This window comes from Amphiprion ocellaris, chromosome 11 (genome assembly GCF_022539595.1).
Source record: "Amphiprion ocellaris isolate individual 3 ecotype Okinawa chromosome 11, ASM2253959v1, whole genome shotgun sequence".
Taxonomy (NCBI): domain Eukaryota; kingdom Metazoa; phylum Chordata; class Actinopteri; family Pomacentridae; genus Amphiprion; species Amphiprion ocellaris.
In genome coordinates, this window is record NC_072776.1 from 10,527,670 (window position 1) to 10,545,265 (window position 17,596).

The following is a 17,596-nucleotide window of genomic DNA, read 5'->3' on the forward strand; positions in this document are numbered from 1 at the left end:
TAATGGTTGATGTTTTGAATTGCCTTATATTAGATTTAGATGTTTAGTAAAGATGACTGAACTGAGGGTGCTTTATAGATATATGCTGAAATAATAATAACCTGGTTTACTTTATTCATTCAACTCTTTTAATCCTGGATGGTTAAGTGAACTGAATGGCTTCTTGGAACCCATGTTTAAACATGCACTCCTTATCAGATTTCTTTGAGCAAACACCATCACTGTAGTTTTTTCAAAAGGTTTTAAAGATATTGTTTGGGATGGATCAATATCTGCTTGAGAAAATTGTGTTTCTCATTTCAGGTTACTTTATTACTGTGATTCCTTCTGAATGCTGAGGTTCGGCTTTGGCTTAAGTCATACCTTTGCAGCCAGACGTTTGACAGCCTCCTCCCTGCGCCGCTGCATCTCGGGGGTTCCTGGGCAACTGTTGGTCCTCAATGTGTTGGTAGCACTGGATGGTGGGGTGGGCTGTGGGGGCTGGCTCATAGGAAGTTCTGTGCTTGGTCCCGCAGCACCTGAAGGACACAAAAAAAAAGACAAAAACTAACATGTTTCCATATGAGTATGTCATTTAATCAGTTTATAAAGATTACTTGTCATTTAATGCAATCACAAAATTGGTTTTATGTTTTCAAGACAGGGCAATTTTTGTGAAATCAAGTTTACATTAAGTAAGGAAAATGGATTTTATATTTAATATTTTCTCAGTTCCTTTCCACAGTCTTCGAGCCATATTAAAATGAAAAAATAATCACATCGACTGCAAACTTGCAGCTGATGTAGTGCTCACATCCAAATCAAATACTGAAATTAGTTACTTTTAGGGGAGGCACTGGGACTGTTGGAGGCAATCTGGCGCATTCGTCCCCCGTGGCAGCTCAATGCTACAAGGCGGGAGATAATGGCCGTCTTTCCATAACCCACGCTGCCCACCACTACAGCGCCGTAGTTCTCGGTGGACTCGTTGGCCTTCAGGATATCTTCCAGCTGCTGAAAGAGCCAATCTCGGCCCACGAAGACAGAGTCTGTGGTGATGCTGGGAACCTCAAACAACAAAGGCTTGAGCATGATGTCCACAGGTTTGTAGGGGGCAAAACGCGCTATGGAAAAGGAAGAGGAAATGGCAAAAATTCTAATTAGAATTGTACCGTTTTTATTCGAATAACAAACAGAAAATTAGACAGCAGCATTAAAAATACTGCTTTTTTAGTTTGCTTTAGGTATTAATCTCATTTTTTCTCAGGTCATAAACCATTTAACAGAAAACTTCTTTCCTTTTAATGACAGAAATTTCGGCCTGATGCTGTTTTTTTTATCCTTTACAGTCAAACCTGCAACACTGCCATTCAACTATGTACCAGTTTTAAGGAATGTTTTAAATATCTCAGTCATGTTGTCCTGCCACAGTGTGCCACATACATCAAAAACCTTGACATTGTAGTGGATAAATGGTAATTTAAGTGGAATCACAATAAATGTGGACTTAAAAGAGGACTCTATCTGGTACTCTTCAGCCCTAATTAGATCTCATAACACTTGTTTACTCTGGAACTCTTGAAGCTTTGATCCCACTATAACTAGCATCACTACAACCACTAACGCTAATACTGCCACTACTGCTGATGCTACTTTAACAACTATTATCACTACCATTACTGTTTATGGATTAACTTGTATTTGTTATTACTTAAAATAAATAAAATAATATCTCTGTCCACGACTGTACTTAAAAAACAAATATTCCTTTTGGAGAAAATTCTTACAAGTAAAAGCATTTTTCAGGATCTAACAACTTCCTGCAATGTTTTACAGCTTTAAATAAACATTCATTTGGAACTTAAAAACATGTAATACTTGAGCAAAAAGTTGGCTGCTGTAAAATTCATGCACAAAATGCACAAGATGTATACTGGCAAATCAACCAGGCAAATATGGATTACAACTCTTTTAAAAAAGGATAGAAAATTAGTCTGGACATTAAAATTGTGGCTGTTCACTCTCCTTTATCATGTAACTCTCAATTTCTGTACTCTCTATTGCCACTGTACTGAACCAAAATGAATCAACAATAATGGTCCTGAACAAACACAATTTATTAATTCTGCTGTGGATTAATGTTCGGAAGTAATTTCAAGTCATTTTCTAGAGTACACACAGGAAATGCTGTCTGCTTCAAATGCACCGGGCAAATCCTTCGTCCTCTGTCTTTCCCTCTCCATGCATTTCTATCCCGTGCCATTAACTCTGTGTCTTCTCCCTCCTGTCGCTTGTGCGTTTCCTTTTTTGTCCTTTCTACCTCTGTATCTCTCTGCAGGTATCTCTGGCTTATCTTTTCTCTCCCTGCTCTCCTTTCACTCCAACTGATCGAGATAGCCCACCCTGAGTTTGGTTCTGTTGGAGGCTTCTTTCTGTCAAAAAGAATTTTTTTCCTCACCATTATCACCAAGTGCTAGCTCAAGGGGGGACTGCTGGGTTTCTCTTGATAATACTGTAAGACCATCACCTTTCACTCGAATTGAATTGTTGGCCTTTTCTGTAAAACTACCAATAACTTTGACCTGACTTCTTGTTATAGCTATGGGGCCATCTCTTGCTCACAAAAAATGTAAAAATAAAACAAAACTTTCTCCCGTAATTCTTAATTCACTCAAGTCTAGATAAAAATCCAGTTTGTATGAGATTGTAACATCAAGTGTCAGTAACAGAGCAATAACACTAAATACATTCAGACATACAGAAAAGAGCAAATAATTTAGTCTCAACAAACACTGACTTTTCCTCAGCACTGTCTTGTATATTAAAATGAAGTCACTGATATTATGCTTCTATATCAACTTCATGTTTAAAGAGGTGTGAAAATAAAAGAGGACATTTTCAAAGGAGGCCTAAAATGGTCTGAATATCTAATGATGACTCGTTCAGTTATTCATGTTCTCATCAAATATTCACTGTGTGGGATTAGTCTCAGTGACACTGAGGATTCCAAACACTTAACCAAGATAAAGTTGGTTGAACAAAGGAGGTATTAAATGATTTTATACGTAAAGCTGGGGCACAACCTAACAGGGATGCTTTTGATAGCATAGCATAATATCAATTGGTGCAAAAGCGTTTATACAAGACAGCATCTAAGTATTTGGACCACTTTGCTGTAGCGCTGCACTTGGGTGCTCGAGCTTTGATATGAAACGATTACTGAGAAGTTAAAGCACTGACTTTAGCCTTTAATTTGAAGGTATTTGCATCGAGTTCCGACTCAGCTAGCACTGTAAAGATATAAGCCTGCCACTGACCACATTTCTACAAACTGTAATAGATTCCACTTTATAATCTGCTAGCAGCAACTGCAAATATATTACAAATTGCCACAGCAACACTATTACCTGTCAGATTACAATATACAAATAAATCATAATTATCACAAAATAAGTGAATTAGCTAACAGATTTATTAGCTGATGTTTTTTCCCCCATATAGGATTGGTTACCTCATGTACATCTACAGCAATAATGCATAGCACAGTCACCTTTAGAGTCCTGAGGTGGTCTTCCTCCTGTATTATGCCAGGGCAGGCGAATGGACGTCCGCAGTGGGGTGTTGCGTTGTTCATCGAGAAAGCTAAGGTCTTCCAGCTTAGTGGAACTGGTTGCTGCAGACACAGAAAAAGAAGAAAGTAAAGCTGATGCTCTGGTTCATCTTCAGTGCATTTGTCACAACAACCACAAAGAGTAAGGCAGAAGTAAACACAAGAGGAAAAAAGTGTGGCATATTTGCCATTTCTGCGAGATGATGAGTGAAAAAGAGGTAAGCCTCTGTGCTGTGACATTTGTGGATTTCTTGAGGCAGTTTGTGCAAGTACACGCATGCTGTGGCAGAAAGAGTAGCAGTATCCAAAAGTCAAGGCAGTGATGGTCTGTTTTTGCTTTCATTTGAGCTGACAGGTACATACAATAAAGCAGTAAGAAGCCTGTCCCCACAAATATCCCCCGCTGGGCTGTTCAGAGACGGCAGACTACCTATACCTCTTGTAAAAATTCAGTCAGTATTGACAAGCTAAAAAAGTGTTCCACTGCCTGTTCACCGGCAAATTGTTTACAAATTTCTCATCAATCTGGAAGATTACGATGACTGTAACCTCAGCACAACAATGTAGAACACTGACCACAATATCTTCAAACAAGTAAGCATTTTACCCTGTGTTCATCTTTCACCATCTTCATCCTGAAAAAAAAAAAATCCAGTTCACAACTCGGATGTCTGACATTAAATTCTGATCCAGTTTCACCCAAATTTAGTTTAATTTTGTAGGAGTAGCAGTCTCAAAGCAGTAGATGTTTTCAATCCCCAAACAGAGAACATTTCATTCTGAAACTTAACTCTGCAGATGAACTACTTGACGAGCCCGTGATTACAAAGCAATTCAACTTGTGATTTGAAGTAGTGCAACAAGGTCTGTCCTCCACTTGCTGTTCATTTCTCAACAATGCTATCACCAATGTGATCTACGCTCTCTTGGCCCCCATTGAAGAGCAGAATCAAAGCCTCTGTTTTCTTCTTTATCAGCCTCAGCTGGGAGAGACTGTCACAAACACTCAACTGCTCTCTTCTCTCCCTCTCCCCCATTCGGTCTTTAACTTTCTCTCTGGAATGCCCCACTAATTAAAACCCGTCTGTTGGCAGCAGTAACTGAGGAAGCTGCCATCAATACAACTTCAACTGAAACAGAAGTAGAGAATTAAATTCAAATTAATTTTATTTATACACACCAAAATATAATAGAAGAAATCTCAGGGCACTTTATATAGTAAGGTGAAGATTTTGCAATAAAATAGGGCTCCTATGTTGCTTTTATTACAGTGGAATATAAAGAAGAAAACAAGAATTTAAAAAAAAGCAAATAGCCATCATCTGAAGCCAATCAGCACTAACACTTTGGTAAATTGTATCCTAAAGGTACATGTACTCACATCCAACAGCAAAGCCAGGAAGGACAGTGGGAACTCTCAAAGCCCTCCCCCTCTCCCCAGCATGGAAATACTTGGGCAGCCATACAGGCAAAAAGGCAGGGTGCAGACCCTCAGCTAAATCTCTGGAGAGTGCTCCCAGAGGATGAGCTCACCGTGGGCACAAAAGCGATTCCTCTACCCCAGTGCTCCCATGCAGGCACACTGGCAGCTGAGCAGAGGGCTTGGCTGTCCCCTCTCTAATGCTCAGCTAGCCACAGCACCCACAGCATTAGGCACTTGCTAAATGAATGCAACGCTTTCCAAAAGAGCATCATCCTCCCTACACTTGTAACAAACATGCGTACATCATCTCTGTCCACATGCTGCATGTATTTGCATACACATACACACATAATTTGGTGAGCAAGCAGCAGAGACTGAAAATTGAGAGAATTAGAGAAAATAAAAATGGAAAACCAAGAGATTCGGTTTCTAGAGGCTGATTACAGTTGTTCAGTCGGTAACTGCTGCGGTATTAATCAACGATCCTGGCTGGAGAGGGGTGTAGTAGAGATAAGAGAGGAATGTGGGGGGAAAAAGAGGTAGAAGAAGCAGTAGAATTATATATGAGTTCAAGAAAGAATATGGCATCAATACTGTCAGAGGTGAGGGTAAGGGAGATGTATGTACAGACAAAGAGAGAAAGAAGACAGACAGAAAATCAATTCTATAAAGCAAATCGCCACTAAAGTCCAGTATTGACATCAGTGGACCACAAGAAGATGTCTGTCCCGCCTATCTATTTTGGTATCTTTAACTGTTTTTATGCATAACACAAAACAACTGAGGGTAGTACTCCATTTGACTTAAGTAGCTTTAATGCACACACTCCGTCATTCCCTTCTGTGATAATGCATCTTGCACCATAACTATTTTTCCTTTTTGTTAAGTCATATTGCTTCTTACAGACAATTCTTTCAAGGCCAAGAATACCCACAGGATTTCTTCATATCCTTCAAATCCTCCTCTTCAGTTCTTTTCCTCCCCTCGCTCTCTGAATTCCTTCCTATTCTTGCACATCTCTACTCATTGATAAAACGTACATATGATACCTTGAATTCTGTGTTCGCAGTGACTTTGAAGTTGTACAAATGTGTCAGACTTGTATTCTGATGAAAATGGGATTCTTTTTTCCTCAGGCAGGTCTGCCCTTTGAAACCTTCTGTTCTGTTTCCCATGACAGAACAGAGAAGAGGACTGAGCTCCTTTGCTCAAACCACTGCCCCCCTCAACTCCCTGACTTGACTCCCTTATCTTCTTTACCAGTATATCCACTAAAAGGGAGTCAAACACTCTCGTCTCTTACCTTCATGCCTTTTGATCTACCAAGTTACATTGTAAACCATTGTTTCATGTTGCATGAGTAGAGTGAGAGTAAAAGACAGTTTCAAGTCTAAGTGTTTCAAGTTCGTTACACTGTTAATTATTTAAAAATCACACATTAAATAGGTTAGTTCATTAGGCTGTTTGAAAGAAATATGCAGTGCCAGGATTTTCCCCTCAAAAGAGGTTTCTTCTAGCCAGTACCAAAAGAAAATCACCATGCCAAAATGATAAGAATTAAAATTATTTTTTGATACTTGAAGTTTAATTTACTCAAGGATTATAGACAATTTTTGTTCACCAAATTGTCAAAAATTTGTAAAATGCATGGGTTTCTTTCAAATAAGGTAACACGTATTCTTTGCTTTTACTGTATGTGGTACATCATGCATGCTGCTGCGTGTAGTCAACACCCAAAGGTTAATTCTGAACCAGGAATAAACCTGGATGTGAACTATGAACTTAAATCATCACCCATCCATTTCTTTCTGTCATGATACATTTCTGAAGATCAAGTAAATTGTCTGTATTCTGGCCATACACATGCTGTCTATAAAAGATAGATTTAGCCATTATGTCATCAGTTAGTTTGTGGACTACCGTTTTGAAGTCCTGAGTCTGGAATTTGGCCGTCGCCATCTTGGCCTTTTGATACAAGATATGCCAAACGAGTGCCAAACTCGAGGACACTACACAGAGACTTGTCAATCACAAGGTTGCCATGTCCTACAGTATACCAGGCTTTATCATCTATTTTCTTCTAATGCTAGCATAATTTACATAATGCTGTACTGAAAGAGACTTAAAACTTGCATATTAGACCATAAACGCATTAGGAAAATGTTTACTGCGGGAACACATCATGTGAGAAGAAGTGTCATTTTCTTACAGACTTCTACACAATCAGATTTCTTTTTGCAATCTAAGGAGTCACTCCCTGCTGGAAATTAGAAAGAATGCATGCTTAAGTCACTTCCACATATGCTCTGCTTTTCATTCCCCAAGGCTACATACATCTCTTAGATATAGTCTGTAGTACTAAATGGTTTAACAACACTGCTAGCTCACATCTTTCTCTGACCTGACTGGACCTGGAAATTAGCTTTGTTAGATCGAAGGACGAAAATAAAAATGTAAAATGTCAACTGAGACATATTGTTTCCCATTGCTGCATGCATAGAACATTTTCTCGCCATGATTTATGCTTGCCTTCATCACGAGGTGTGTTGGACCCTGTTGCCAATGTTGGCTCTAAGCTAACTGTAGCCCTAGCCATTATAGAATTCATTTTGTTTGCAAAAATGTGGTTGTAGAGGAGACAATGAAGGCAGATTTTTTTTAAAGTTGTGCTCAGAGACACAGTAGTGCATTCATTGAGCTAAATGCTAATATCAGCATTGTTACATTCTCACAGTGAGAACAAATGTAATGTTTCACCATCTTAGGTTAGTATGTGACGATAACATGAATGCCTCTACAAAACATCATGGCAGTCCATCAATAGCTGCTACTTCAGTCTGGACAAAAGTGGTGGACCATCCCATCGACTAACCAACCAACAAACAACCACACAGGCTGACACTGCAGTAACTACAGTAAGGCAACCATATGCTTAAACCATATACTAAAAAGCACTCACTGTATGAAGCATTACTTCACTGTATTAACAAACAAGGAGTATAGATACCGTAAAGCTTTAAATCAGCGTTAACTTGAAACACAACCCAGGTGAGGTCTTTCCACACCACAAAAACAGACCTGGAACATTAAGATTTTCATGCCATCATCACAGTTCCTTACCAACTACTATAGAATTCTTAGCAGATGAGCGTTATCAGTCAAACCCAGCCAAATGACTCCGTGGTGGCAGACAGCAGTAAGCTAATATACCGTTCCTTAAAGATTGAACATTTGACAAGTCCTGATCTGTCAACGGAGTGCTGCTGAGCAGAATTTAAAAGGCTCTTCAAAACCCAAATAGACTGATCTCTGTAATGGGTTTTATATTTCTCCTGCTGTGACATAGAGGCACCAAAACAATTCTCTGGAAATGGACATTTCAGAAGATGTCTCTGACCTTTGCAGAGTGCTGGGGGATATGAATGGGTGATCTGTTTTCTTTTTATTTTCATTTCAGTTTCTGAACTAAACCGATCAATCTCTACATGAAGCTGAAGGCAGAAGTGAATTCCATGGCTACCTGGAGACATCACAAGCACTAACAATATACAGGCATGTCTTTAAACAAGGTGATATAACCACAAAAAAAGACAGCAAACAATATGTTCTCAAAAATTACCTGAAAAGAAATGCGATTACAGCATATCAGATAATACCCTTACAGTCTGCTTTCCTGTTCCAGTACTACAGACAGACTCCAGCATGTAAGATTAAATTAAAAAAAAAAAAAAAAATCTTGCCTTCATGCTGCAGTGCTGCACCTCCTTGAGAAACATGATTTTCTAATTACTGTCTGACCTTTGTAAACATCTTTGAATCACAAATTGTACTCACAATGAAAAGGTGGAGATGACTTCAGTCTCTCTAATAAAACACAGATGCATTTAAATGTTACCTGGTCAGTGTTCTCAAAGGTTGTTACAGAAAAACAAAATATCCTAGAATTTGCCTGACAACAGTCGACAGACTTAGGTGAGGACATGGTCCAACAAAGAATCTTGGATCCATAATCTTTGGTGAAGAGAGCCTGGAGCACAAGTTTTGCCAGAAGAACAGACGACTTCAGAGTACAAGTAAACAATGACTGTGTGCGATACCTCACTATGGCTCAGACCACAGAGCTCTGCTGAATAGCTAAACACCACAGATGCAGTGTAGCACCATTCCTCAGCCACAATGACCCTAACTCAATCTCCCTGTCTGAGCAACCCAACCACAAGCAGCTCAAGCTAAGATTTCAAAAATATGAAATGCCAGTGGCCAAAACTAATATGGCCCTTTGACTCTGTAAGCCTTTATAAAAAGCTTAACTTGAATGACTTAAAATAGAATTCCTATTACCGTAGTACAATAAAGTGAATGGGTGGAAGAGAATGCAAGACACAAAGATACATTTTGTAGCAAACAGGAGGTGTGTGTGTTTCAAAGATGCTCTTACATCTCAGATTTGAAAGCATAAACATATGATGTGTTAGTGTCAGTACTGACTGCAAGAAACAAGGAAACAATAGACAACAGAATGATGAAACAATTAACACAGTTAGTTATTAGCACTGCTGACATTAAAAGAGGTCAACAACGCAAAAATCATGAAACAAATACACTTTTTACATTACTTTTTAGTTTGACAGCACTATCTAATGATGCCATTGTTTGTGCATTGCAATTTAAGAGCATATTTGGCAAAATAATTGTGTCTGCATAACATAAAAGTTTTGTTCCTATTTTCTCCTCTAGTCTGACTATTATTGCACATTGATTTGACAGTTAGACAACTATACTTGATAGTTACTGAACTGAGTTGTAATTTATATTATTGCACCATAATTAATAGAAATAAGATTTGGTCTTGAATCAGATATCATGAGCCAAACTGAAATCCTTTTTATGTAGCAAATTATACCTCCATCAGAAAATGTTGTTTGTTAGCTGTCTCAGCAGGCTTTTAATAAGGGGCTGTGGAAAGAGGATTGGATTGCACTATTCACATGAGGTTTACTTCATACATAGAGGTTTTCTAGAAGTACAAAGAAGTCCAGGAAAAGCCATTCACATTTCTTTTATGCTCTCTACATACCTTGACCTATGTTTTTTACATTTCTTACATGTGATACTTTGACCATATGTATGTATTTTGTGATCAAACAAATAACAACTTTCTGCAGTGCCCACTTTGGTTGCTGTTCCGGTAACTTTTTAATGCTAAGAATAACAGCTCCTTAGACTACTAATTAATAACACAATTATGAAGTGCTGCTACAGAGGCATTTGAATTCAGCCCTCGTTGCTCTGACAGTTGGTGTCTGCCAACATCTATCCAACTTGCCACAGCACATGTAGGCTCCTCACAATGCTGTTCCCACAGAAGCCCCGGAACACCCTGGCCACATACTATGGCTATGTGTATTCTCCAAGACAGTGCAAATGGCGCTTGTCTGCAATATGTGGACATTCCTTCTACACACATAGCTAGCATTCTAGAAGCCCAGCAATGTACCAGTTGATTGGTACAAGACAGATGAACAAAATACACTTTGCTGCTAAGAAAGACCTATAAAACCACTGCAACTATGTGCAATTTCATGTAATTCTCTGAACTCTTTTTGTAGTTACCTTGATATTCCAAAGATAGGGTAAGTCAATCAATACAGATGCCACTATTCTTCAAACCAAAGAGAGACTAGTCACCACATGAAGGAAAATAACTTCACTTTAGCTGTTTGTAAATCCACTCTCTCTCTTCTGGTAATTTCTAAAGAGGAGCATAGGACCCTAGATAATTGTTGGGATGTAAATAAAACTAGAAAATCATGAGCCTTTAAAAGAAGCTCTCTCTCAATATCAGTATCACTTGAGATTTCACAGAAATCTGCCTCTGACATCTTGCTGTGTTCAAGCCATTTACCACAGTCTCAGACCTGGAGGTGTTGTGAAGATGACAACATATTGTTTCTTTTGTTTGAGATACATCATGTTAGCCTACAGTAAGACACACACCAAGGTTTTGGCAAATTGAGTGAATGCACCAATGATAAATTCATTTTCGTTTTTGTTTCACAATGGTAACTTCTATTTTTAGCTCCTTCCTGCTTCAGTAATTACTTCTTTAGAGTAATTATTTGTTATTGAATACAATTTCCTTGAACATCATCTGAAAAGGCGCGCTGTCCCTGACACACAATGACATCAACACAGTGCGGTTGGGGCCATAAACGAAGTTGTCTCAGCATGTCCTTGATGTCCTCTCCCAGGGTTTTGTCACACAGCGTAAAATCTAAGGTGTGAATTCTGCAGCTCCCCAGAGGGCAATGCTGCATAACTATGACATCAGCCCATAAACTCCAGCCGCATGCACGGAAACAAGCACACATAAAGTACAAAATATTTCCTGGTTTGTTAGCTTTAAGAGCCATTGTGTGTCTGGACCGTTCGGGTTTATGTCACATAAAAATAATGACATGTAAAAAGGGTATGGACTCTTGGAACAATGACCACTGAACAGGTGTGTAAAGCACAACCAGATCTAACTATAGGCTATAGAAACAGTACGAAAGCGTTTTGCAAATGCCGTGCCCAGTGTGTGAAATACATACATACAGTTATAGAATGTATTCTGTAACTATGACAGACCATGCAACAACCATGTACTATTTGTTCTGCTGCTATTTATTATTCCCACTCTATCTTACTCTCTTATATATAGTTTAAGATAACACTGGAAGTTTTCGGCAAACACAACAATGACAGTATCTTCATCAGATAAGTGGACTGCTTGTTGATAATTGCAAGAGCGTTGAGACAAACATCGATCTACCAGTGGACACAAGTGAAAAGTTCCTATCTTTCATCAAGATCCAACCCAAGTGATGCCAGAGCAATGTATTTCAATTTGAACCAAATAGCAGCTTTTACATCCAGATGAAAGAGTTAAAGCAAAACAGTATATACAGAAAACAAAACATCTCCTAGCTCACAATAATACATCTCCTAAACAAAACCTTACATTCACATGTTTAGTGATATATTGCTCATTCGCATCTCTGTTGGATTCTGATGTTTTTATTGTTGTCTCATTATTATAGGTTAGTTGACTGACTCCTATCTCTTTTGGCCACTGGTCTGCCCTGAGGCTACATTCTTACTAAAATGAGATTGTTTATATTTTAAAATGAATACAATATCTATCCATCCATGAACATTTTAGCTGAAACACACATCTGAAAACACATAACACCATTTAAACATGAGGCAAACGGTTGGTTTCTTTGTCATAGACAATACCACTATGAAGGAGCAATGGAAAAAAAATTGGACCAGATAATTCCTTAACTGCACAACAGCTGCTAGAATAAACAACAATGTAGGTAACAATTGAAGTTGTTATCCATGTTGACTCAACTCCTGGTAATCAAGGTGGATGTCTTTCTTTTCTACTGAAATAGGATCAAGTCATAGGGGTGAATCAGAAAAGAAAAGAAAACATAGTGGCAATTAAGATACAATCAAAAAGCGAAAATGGGTGTTTGCATCATTGTCTCCAAAAGTCTTTGTTGAAGGGGTAGTGTGGATACCATTTTCAAATGAAAACACACTAGTGTGACTGTAGTCTTGAGTCCACATAAGCTTTAATGTTTCTTTCTGTAGTACTGCCCATCCTGCCCCTGCTTTTGAAATTTTCAGCAATTACACGTCACCAGTAGAATTGTCTGTTTATACAATGTAGTCTAGTGTGTATTTCAGCTGCACAATAAACTGGTCATCTTTTTATTTTGTTTGAACATGTGAGTGTTACACTACAGTCTGTAAAATCTACTCTATCTTCCCTAAAAGACTGCATTTGCATTCTATTCAAAGTAATCTACACTTTACATACTACTCACGCTCTGGTCCACCAATCAAACACTCGAGTCATGTTCTTTATATTTACACTGCTGTTATTGTAAGTTTTGGTTCAGTCTAACAATAGGCACAGGCAGTTCTCCTGGGTATAGAGTAAAATCATCAGCATGTGGTTGTATATAGAGCTATAGACTACATTGCTGGTGGTTTGACAGTTCATTTACACATCAAAATCTAACAACTGTCCCTGACTTTGGAAATCTCAAGAGTGTGAGAGAGCTGAAAATAATAGTTTCCAAATACCAGTGCACCCATGGCACTCAGTGAAGACTTCTGTGAGTATTAGTATCAACTTAGTCTCAACTTGCATTTAGACATCATTGCAGGTATGAAGATATAACAAAACATATAAAGTGTATGGCGATTTGACAAACAGGGCCAAGGTCAAAAGCAACAACAGCAGTGACAGAAGAAAGAAGTATGAGAGAGACCTGGGAATAGAAAAGGGGCGAAAAGACCTGAGGGAAAAGGGGGTAGTGAGGAATATCAACAACTGTGACAGCTGTGTGGATATGGTGAGCTGAACCACAACAGGGAGGTTCCAGGGCAGGAATGCAGAACAGATCAGCCAGACAGTGGCTTGTGCTTAGGTCCGACATGGGAGCCTGAGCTGGGGCACAACACACAACAGCTGCCTAATCCCAAACTTCTGCCTTGATACCCCGCTCTGAAAAGCACAACCTGTTCTCTAAAACTACTCACTCCTTATTTCTTCTGTAGCTACACATGCTTGAACCCTTCTGCGTCTGTCACTTCCTTGAACTAAAATGACATGCCACTTGTCAGCCTCAGGCACACGTCGTATCTTAGTGTCACAATGTTGAGTTGAGTGGCAGGGCAATGCAGTCAGACAGTCACAACTGAAAGGTATACAGATGCCTTCCTGTATACCGACTGACATCCAGATTGTCAAGAGATCAAATACAAAGAGTTCTTACCTGCTACGGAGTTTGGCCTCGGCATCATGAGGGAAGATGATGTCTGTGGTGGGTATGGAATGGGTCCCTCTGGTGTATGATTTGGAGGCTGTGGTGGCCCTGGTGCTCCTGCTGATATGTTGGGCTGCTGCTGCTGGTCTGTCCTGGATGGGGTGTCGGCTGGTGTTGCCGTGGCACTGCTGGAGTCTTCTTCAGCCACGGGAGAGCAGGTGTCAGCCCGTACACTCTGTGCCAGGCCATGGCGCCCGCTGCCTCTCAGGCTGCCATCTTTACTCCACTCCAGGCTGGAGCCACTGCGGTCATCATTTTCCGAAGAACTAGTGATGGTGGCTAAGAGGAGATGAATAAAGAGTAGGGAATATGAGCCATCGAGGCAGGTGAGATGAGGGAAAGACGCGAGATGTATCGGAGCAATGTTCTTTGTGTGCTATTAACATTTATCTGTCTGAATCTTTAGTAAGACACTGATCTGTAATGAAACTTTTAACTTTAAATAACACACTGCTTTTCATACATTGCCCTTATCAACACTTTTCAAAGGCCCATTTTATATTTACTGCGACAGTCTGCTTGCACTAATGAAAACTGGGAAGTCATGATGGGATAGATTTGTGGAATTCATTTCTTGGGCCTAGACTCTTCTAATGACTTTGTTCTTTTCAAGGATCATCAGTTGAATACTTACGGATTCAACATCATGTGTTGTATATGACAACTAAATGCGGCAGTTCAGAGCAAAAGCTATACTTAAACATGGAAAAAATATCTACAAGAGGAGCAAAGGACTATTTTTCAAAAACAGTTTTGAGTTCAGACAGGTGTTTGCTCATATGAGAACAAATCCTTTAATCCTACCTCAGGCCAGCGCAGCCATCTAACACAATCCTAAAAGCCGAGTGCAGGGCCAAAGCTACACAATGACAGGCAGCTGGATACAGAAGCATCAGTACAGTCGGAGGACCGGAACTGACCGACCAGCTGGCTATGTTTGCATCACACATTGCTAATCTGGATTTCATAATGCAGCAGCGCATTGCATCATCGTTAATATTAATATAACCAACACATCCTTGATCTTGTGATTCTTGTGCTGTTTACCTGGGCAAATATGAAGTCACTCAAAGCAGCAGTCACATCTAGCCCTGGTCTAACCATGGTGTTAAAAGTCATCATGATGTATAAAAGGTTCGAGTAATTGCTAACTTGGTTAAGCTGTAGACCCTAGCAAAGAATACATTATTATTTAGAGATACCATATCTTTGGATCACATGAAGAGCTGTGTGTAGTCATTACTTCAGGCCTGTAACAAGCCCTCCTCCAGGTGCCCTTATGCTGGAACTCCTGTGGGAGCTGTTTTGTAAATGTTAAGACATTGCTAAACCTCACCAATGCCACCAAGGAGCTTTTAACGCAGTACAAAGCCAAATTAATGTGCTTTTGAAATCAGAGTCGGAGTGAAGCTTCAAAGAACAGCGAGCATTAATCACAGGCAGGAATCTGACTTGTGGATGCACCGTGGCTTTGTTCTTTTTGTTCCTGTGCAATTTTATCAAGGTGGGTGGGTGGGTGGGATGCTGTAGACCAGTGGTTTATAACACTCCCCCAATCCACTCCATCCACCCACAAAACTGCAGAGTAGCCTAGCATAATGCCATAGTTAGCAGTTTAACAGTTCAATTCAATAGGAAGCATGCCTCCCTCTGTTGCAGATATAAGACTGCTGGACAAGTACTGCCAGTAGAGAGTCACAGCTTCAAAATCTGCAAGAATTCAACTCAGTTTCATATATGTAGCTAATTAGACCTAACAATTACATGCAATTAATAATACATTTAGGAGTTTAGGGGGTGAAAATGGGATGTCAAGTTAACCATGGGCAAAAGCAGTTTAGGATACTGCAAGTTCTGAATGTTTAATAGGTGTTTGATAAACTGCTTGAACGGTCTCCATCAGTGACAGATTGTGTTCCACTACTTGAGTAAAATACAACCTCAAATTGGTTTCACTCACTCCATTCTCTCTGTGACCAGCACAAAATACACAGAAGGGCAGAGAGAGACCGAAGCAAGAACTACCAGTAGGAACTGGGTTTTTAGTGGCATGATTTTATTTCATAATAGCTTATTTTGACATCCTTCCTGTAATCTGGGGATCCTTAGGGTAAGACCTCTGCTTGTAGACCAGCATCACATCACGGCTCAGAAAATTAATTGTGATTTGACACAAGCAAAGTAGCTTCAGAGTGACATGGACTACAACACATTCAACATGACTGTATGTCTGATCCTGGGTGGCGTCAGTGCTCCAAGCTGGAAGATACAACATCACAGCTTAAATAAATTATTTAGCAGATAGTGATGATATTGCTCTGGGGGGACAGGATGACTGACTCACGGTAATCAGTTATGTCAACTCTGGAGTATTGGATGTCAAAGTGTTGTGTTGTATCAGACTTTGGCATGTTTTATTTTCTGCTGCAGAATTACCATGTCAGCCAGTTAAATGAAAGACCATAAAATGTTCTATCCTTGTTAGTTCACACAAGGATAAGGAGAAATTTTAAATCTTTCTCCCACCTGCTGACTTTTTTTCCCCAAATCTACCAGTGCCTTGAGAAAAAAGAAAAAAAGTTTTACTGTCAATAACTGCAGGATCATGTAGCTGCAATTTTCTATTCAATCCTCATCCAAATATTCAAAACCCATTTTCAGAATGAAATCCTAACATTTGTATAGCCACTGGGGGCTTTGTGAGTAGAAATGTCAGATGAATTAATGCATCAATAGACTATGCCATCTTCCTGTCAGCTTGTGTAAATCCCCAGATGTCTTATAGGGCTATTACTAGAGATACAGCACGACGTCAAACTGTGGCAACTGTCACCTCAATGCTCTCTCATACTGAAACAGCTCTATACTGACATGGTAGAGGATGAATATAATGTGACACAAATGTTATTCAATCCCAATAGATTTAAACGAACGCTAACTGACAGCACACAGGTGTGTTTTCTTTGGTCTAAATCACAAGAATACATGATGTAATGGTACGAGCTTAATTGGAAAGTCTGCATTAGTATGTAAGCAGCACTGAGGAATTTGTGTTAAAGGCTGTATCATGCAGATTTAATGCTGAAAAAAATACTATGAGGTCTTCACAGCCACTGGCGTTAATTTCATTTCTGTCAAACACAACAACTGATGTAGCCACTGGTAAGCTGGCAGTGGCGAATCAGAGACTGGTGTGAGATTTTTGTGATTTCTGTGAAGTGGTTTACCAACGGGTCGTACTAAACAATGGATTCACTGAGCCTAGTTTCCTGGAGGTACTGCAGGTAGTTTAAAACAGAAATTAAGCCAGTTTGAGGTGAGCTATTTCAAGACTTTGTATGGCATGCTGTGCAAGGGTTGTTTAAAAAATATCAAGACTGTTCAAGGTGTGTGCCCGTGAAGTGCATTGTGCATTATGGTCATGCACATGCAACATGTACAATCACTAACTGTTATGAGTCAATATGTGATATTACACAGTGCTATCACCTTCAGGACCTGTACTATACACACTTCTGTGAAGAGTGGTAGGTGAGCATTTGTGAAAGTTAGCAGCCTCAGATGAGCCAACCTTGCTGTCTAGGATCATCACTGGTGACGGCAGGTGGGTCTGCAGCTACCACCCAAGGAAGAAATGACTGTTTATACAGTTAAAGAGCCCATGGTTTCCAAATTCAGATAAGGCATGTCAAGTCA

General features: G+C 39.5%; 1 protein-coding gene across 3 annotated transcripts in view; it reads right to left on the reverse strand.

Moving 5' to 3' along the window:
* tanc1b (tetratricopeptide repeat, ankyrin repeat and coiled-coil containing 1b) overlaps nt 1–17,596 on the reverse strand; it is a 105,529-nt gene that overhangs the window by 25,592 nt on the left and 62,341 nt on the right. For all 3 annotated transcript variants that reach the window (XM_055014916.1, XM_055014914.1, XM_055014915.1), the window contains exons 7-10: nt 13,850–14,179; nt 3,530–3,652; nt 822–1,103; nt 364–518 (exon numbers count right to left, since the gene is read on the reverse strand). In XM_055014916.1, coding sequence (XP_054870891.1) covers nt 364–518; nt 822–1,103; nt 3,530–3,652; nt 13,850–14,179 — 890 coding nt within the window. The remainder of the gene's footprint in view (nt 1–363; nt 519–821; nt 1,104–3,529; nt 3,653–13,849; nt 14,180–17,596) is intronic.